This window comes from Nicotiana tabacum, chromosome 15 (assembly GCF_000715075.1).
Source record: "Nicotiana tabacum cultivar K326 chromosome 15, ASM71507v2, whole genome shotgun sequence".
NCBI lineage: Eukaryota > Viridiplantae > Streptophyta > Magnoliopsida > Solanales > Solanaceae > Nicotiana > Nicotiana tabacum.
Genome location: NC_134094.1, coordinates 66,332,069 through 66,337,992, shown reverse-complemented (window position 1 = coordinate 66,337,992; position 5,924 = coordinate 66,332,069). Strand labels below are relative to the sequence as shown.

Sequence of the window (5,924 nt, the reverse complement as noted above, 5' to 3'; positions counted from 1 at the left end):
TATCCCGAATGGATCCCCTGAAGTACATCTTTCAGAAGCCGATGCCAACTGGCAAATTAGCAAAATGGCAAATCTTGCTCACAGAGTTTGATATTGTTTATGTCACTCGCACTGCCATGAAGGCACAAGCTTTGGCTGATCATCTGGCAGAAAACCCGGTTGATGATGAGTATGAGTCTTTGAACACATATTTCCCAGATGAAGAGGTTAATTTAGTTGAAGAAGTAGTCCAAGATGACAGTTAAATTTGGAAACTATACTTTGATGGGGCTGTCAACTTCAAAGGCGTAGGGATTGGGACAATTCTGGTATCACCTACTGGGCAACATTACCCTGCCACGGCGCGACTTCATTTTTTCTGTACAAACAACACAGCAGAATATGAAGCTTGCATCATGGGTCTGAACATGGCAATAAACCTAAATGTGCATGAATTGTTGGTGATGGGAGATTCAGATTTGCTTATTCGGCAGGCTCAAGGTGATTGGGAGACTCGAGACATCAAGCTCATTCCATATAGACAATGTGTGGAGGATCTTAGCAAAAGGTTCAAGTCCATCGAATTCAGGTACATTCCCAGGTTTCACAATGAATTAGCTGATGCCTTGGCCACCCTGGCCTCAATTCTTCCATATCCGGGTAATACTCACATTGACCCATTAGAAATTCAAATTCGGGATCAACATGGTTATTGCAATACAATTGAAGCAGAACCAGATGGTGAACCATGGTATCGTGATATTAAGCAGTTTCTGAAAATAAGAGAATATCCGGAACATGCTAATAGGGATCAAAAGAGAACTATTAGGCGACTCTCTAATGGTTTCTTTTTGAGTGGGGAAATCCTATACAAAAGAACTCTGGATTTGAATTTGTTGAGATGTTTAGATGCCAAAGAAGCTGAAATGATTATGAATGAGGTGCATTTGGGAGTTTGTGGTCCGCACATGAATGGATATGTTCTAGCAAAGAAAATCCTTCGGGCAGGATATTATTGGCTTACTATGGAACGAGATTGCTTTTGTATTGTTCGCAAGTGCCACCAGTGTCAGATTCACAGTGATTTGATTCACTCGCCTCCTTCAGAGTTGTATCCTATGTCAGCTCCTTGGCCTTTTGTTGCTTGGGGAATGGACGTCATTGGCCCAATCGAGCCAAAAGCTTCAAATGGGCACAGATTCATCTTGGTTGCAATTGATTACTTCACCAAATGGGTGGAAGCTATTACATTGAAAGCAGTTACCAAGAAAGAAGTAGTAGACTTTGTTCATTCCAACATTATCTGTCGTTTCGGTATTCCAAAAACCATTATTACAGATAATGCTGCTAATTTGAATAGTCATCTGATGAAGGAGGTATGTGAACAATTTAAAATTGAGCATCGCAATTCTACTCCTTACCGTCCCAAAGCTAATGGAGCTGTTGAAGCTGCAAATAAGAGCATCAAGAAGATTCTTAGGAAGATGATCCAAGGGTCTAGACAATGGCACGAGAAACTACCTTTTGCTCTTTTGGGATACCGGACAACTGTCCGTACATCAGTTGGCGCAACGCCCTACTTATTGGTTTATGGAACTGAAGCGGTCATACCTGCTAAAATTGAGATTCCCTCTCTCCGAATCATTGTTGAAGCAGGGATTGAGGACACTGAATGGGTGAAGTCCCGATTGGAACAGTTGAATTTGATTGATGAAAAGCGTTTGGCGGTAGTTTGTTTTGGTCAGTTATACCAACAAAGAATGACACGCGCTTACAATAAGAAAGTGCGCCCAAGAAAATTCGAGGTAGGACAACTTGTTTTGAAACGTATCTTTCCGCACCAGGAAGAAGCAAAAGGAAAGTTCGCACCGAATTGGCAAGGTCCTTACCTCGTCAAGAAAGTATTGTCAAAAGGAGCTCTACATTTGGTAGATATAGAAGGAAAGGTGACTGATATATCCGTCAACGCAGATGCGGTCAAGATATACTATGTATGACATGGCTATGTTGGGGCATTCTTATATTTAGCATTCTCATGTTGGGATGACGAAAGGCTATCATTCTCGCTACCCAAACACTGGTCAACCCTAGTTATCCCTTTGAAGCCTTGTTTATATTTCTTTGTTTTCCCCTCTTTTGGAACCAATGTACTTTTAAAAAAAAAAAAAAAAACCATCAAAACAAGTTAAATGTTCATTGAACTACGTTCGACCTGATTCCGAAAGGATACGTAGGCAGCCTCACTCTGGGGTTCGGTCATACCAAAACAAAAATCCACATGTACCCAGTATTCAAATAAACTGGGGCATGGTTTTATTTTATTTTCGATGGTTGTTCCATCAAAATGGGTCCAAAAGTTGTAATTCAGTTGAATATTTCTTTTTACCTTTCCCTGCTAAGACCTTCTGATCAACTTTCGAGAATGCTAAGTCAGTATACTACGGGTGATGCCTCAGTCATTGTAAAGAGAGAAAAATAAATGAGAGAGTCTTATTGGTGAAAACCCTCACGGGCATTATAAGGCAATGGTGAGTTGAGAGAAAGACAAATGAGAGAGGTCAATTGGTGAAAACCCACAAAGGGCATCATTGATCGATTTAGGTCTTCATATATCTTAGCACAAGCATGGTTAAGACAAAGAACTCAGTTTCAAAGTGAAGTTTACAACAGATTTCGAGAATTAGACGGTTCAAACGAATCAGGCATCCAGTCCAAAGTGCATGTCATGTTCATTAAAGTCAGCATATTTCCTCTAGATAAGTCCTTTCTTATTTTTTCTTCTGAAAGGGACACTTCTTGATTAAGTTGTAATATCTATTAGGTCACCTTCTTGTTTTCTTTCGCATTACTTTTTTTGAGTCCCTTTCAGTATAATCTTGTCAAAGCAAAGCAAAGAAAAGGCCGCAAAATTGGTTACAGTTTCCCCGTTATATAAAGCAAAGATTGCTGGGCATAAACCGTATAGGAAAAGGCATAAAGCCATCTGCGATTTTCCTTGACGAGAAAAAGGCTGGAAGGACTAAATAATGTTCCAAGGGTCAACAAAAGTTACTCAGTTAAAAGATTTTTGGGAAGCAAGGTTGTTTGCACCATGAACACAAATGGTGATAGGCGCAAAATGGTTAGGTTTTGATGTTGAGAAAGAAGATCTCCAGAAAGAAAAGACAGAATCTCCATGCAACTTGTACAATCATCGACGGAGTCAGTTTTTCTAACAAGTGTAATAGACGCAAGGTCAAGTCGCCCAAGAAATCAAGGCCATAAACCGACCACCATTTTAAAACTAACAAATATTTCTTTGTTTAGAACAGGAACATAACAATTTTAGGAAACTGTTCGTGAAAAGACGAACACCACCAAGTGAAGTTCTCAAATCCTTGATTTTCTCCTAATACATGTAATCATGTTATTTTTAGTTTCATTATAGGGAATCAATACCCTATCTTCAATATAGGGTACTACATCCCCTGGTTGCATTTTTTATTGCTAACATAGGGTACGACATTCCGTAGTAGCATCTCCGAGTGCCAAGAGCCTCATTTTATCGCCAACATAGGGTACGACATTCCCTAGTAGCATCTCAGAGAGCCACGAGCCTCATCTTATTGCCTACACATGGTACTACATCCCCTGGTTGCATTTCTCATTGCTAACATAGGATACGGCATTCCCTAGTAGCATCTCAGAGAGCCACGAGCCTCATCTTACTGCCAAACACAGGGTACTACATCCCCTGGTTGCATTTTAGTGCCAACATAGGGTACGACATTCCCTAGTAGCATCTCAGAATGCCACGAGCCTCATCTTACTACCAAACACAGGGTACTACATCCCCTGGTTGCATTTTAGTGCCAACATAGGATACGACATTCCCTAGTAGCATCTCAGAGAGCCACGAACCTCATCTTATCACCAACACAGGGTACTACATCCCCTGGATGCATTACTTTTTGCCAACATAGGGTACAACATTCCCTAGTAGCATCCCAGAGTGCCGCGAGCCTCATTTTTACATTCTGCCTACATAGGGTACGGCATTCCCTAGTAGCATCTCAGAGAGCCACGAACCTCATCTTATCACTAACACAGGGTACTACATCCCCTGGATGCATTACTTTTTGCCAACATAGGGTACAACATTCCCTAGTAGCATCCCAGAGTGCCGCGAGCCTCATTTTTACTGCCAACATAGGGTACGACATTCCCTAGTAGCATCTCAGAACGCCATGAGCCTCATCTTATTTCCAACACAGGGTACTACATCCCTTGTCTGCATTACTTTCTGCCAACATAGGGTACGACATTCCCTAGTAGCATCCCAGAGTGCCAAGAGCCTCACCTTATTGCTAAATAGGGTACTACATCCCCTGGTTGCCTTACTTTCTGCCAACATAGGGTACGACATTCCCTAGTAGCATCTCAAAGTGCCACGAGCCTCATCTTATTGTCAACATAGGGTACTACATCCCCTGGTTGCCTTCCTTTTTATTAACATAGGGTACGTGTTTTTTTTTTAATTCTTTATTCTGCAATAGCAAATATAGTTTAATGAATTTTCAATAACTCACAAAAATTTCCTAGAGCAAACTGGGGCAGAAAATTTTTTTGTTCGTTTTGTTTGTTTCTGATGATTTGCAGGTTGTTTTTGCAAAGTACGGATTGGATGTACAAAAAATAAGATTCCATCTCTCGCCAGAGAAAGTGGAACGTTTGATCTCAATACCAGCCGAACCAGCTTTGACATAATGCATGCTAAGACATAGGGTCTCAAGATCCATCTTCTCGTCATCTGATCGAGAATCAAGCCTCGGAGAATATTTCATAGTTTGTTAGATCGAGAGCATCAAGTTTCAGTTTAAAGTCAATGAGGGAAGCAAGTCAAGAATCAAGACAAGACTCCAGATAGCATTTAGATAGAAATTTTGTAACTCTTAGATTTCAAGAGTATGTAATTTTCTTTTCACTTTGATGTAATAGTAGGAACCGCGGATCAGAACCTCGACGGAACTTCGCTCGGCTCTACATCTAAGTATACTCTATCAGTCATTTTTTACTTGAACTACACGTGACCTGATACCCTTATAACCCGGGATATGTAGGCTGCCTACAACCAAGGCTCGGTCGCACTTTTTTCTTTTATCTTCTTTTCCTTTTTAAATAATAGTGAGGTCAAAAATCAGTCACCTTGTTCATTTTCTTTGCTTGAAAACTCTTCATGTTTCCAAGCAAAGAGGGGCATGCTGTGAACACCTAATTTTTTACCGCACCCAAATTCTATACTATTTTAGTGTAAATATTTCTTTTTAGGTCTAATCTTAATATTTTAAACTTTTATCTTACTCTTAATAGGTTTTATTTTTTAAAAAAAAAAAAAAACTACAAAGATATTCACATACTTATAGTACAATTTTATTTCTTTTTGTAAAGAGAAAAAGAAAATTTACAAAAAAAAAAAAAAAAAAATTGGTTTTCTTTAATTAGAATTTTAATAAGTAAATTATAGTATCTTTATTAGTATCATTTAAAGTACATGTAAATATTTAATTTTTCTATATTGTAAGAAATGTTAGTTTATCTTCTTATTTAATATTTATCTCCTAAAAAATAAATTCAAAAATTTGATTTTTAATTAGATAACAATCCCAATCCCATAAACCCCCATTTTTAGCCTAACTTCCCACCTTTTATGTCCCTCTTACTCACGTCTCTCACGTTCCAAGCCCATATCCCCATTTCCGTCACACACACACACACGCCCCCCCACCTTTCCACTTTTCTTCTCCATCAACACACATACTATTACACATGCTCTATATTAGACATACATTTAGATTAGAAAAGGAGGGGAGGAGGGAAAAACTTGACTGCGATCTAAAAGAAAAAAAGAACGAGAGAGGGAGGGACAGGAGGAAAAGATTTCATTGAGTGGAGAGTTTGAAAAATAT

At 39.2% G+C, this 5,924-nt stretch overlaps 1 protein-coding gene across 1 annotated transcript; it reads left to right on the top strand.

Moving 5' to 3' along the window:
• Positions 1-395: 395 nt before the first annotated feature.
• LOC142169659 (uncharacterized) lies at positions 396-4,725 on the top strand. The gene is made up of 2 exons (XM_075231556.1): positions 396-1,118; positions 4,618-4,725. The coding sequence occupies exons 1-2, from the start codon at positions 396-398 to the stop codon at positions 4,723-4,725; spliced, it is 831 nt and encodes a 276-aa protein (XP_075087657.1).
• The last annotated feature ends 1,199 nt before the right edge of the window (positions 4,726-5,924 follow it).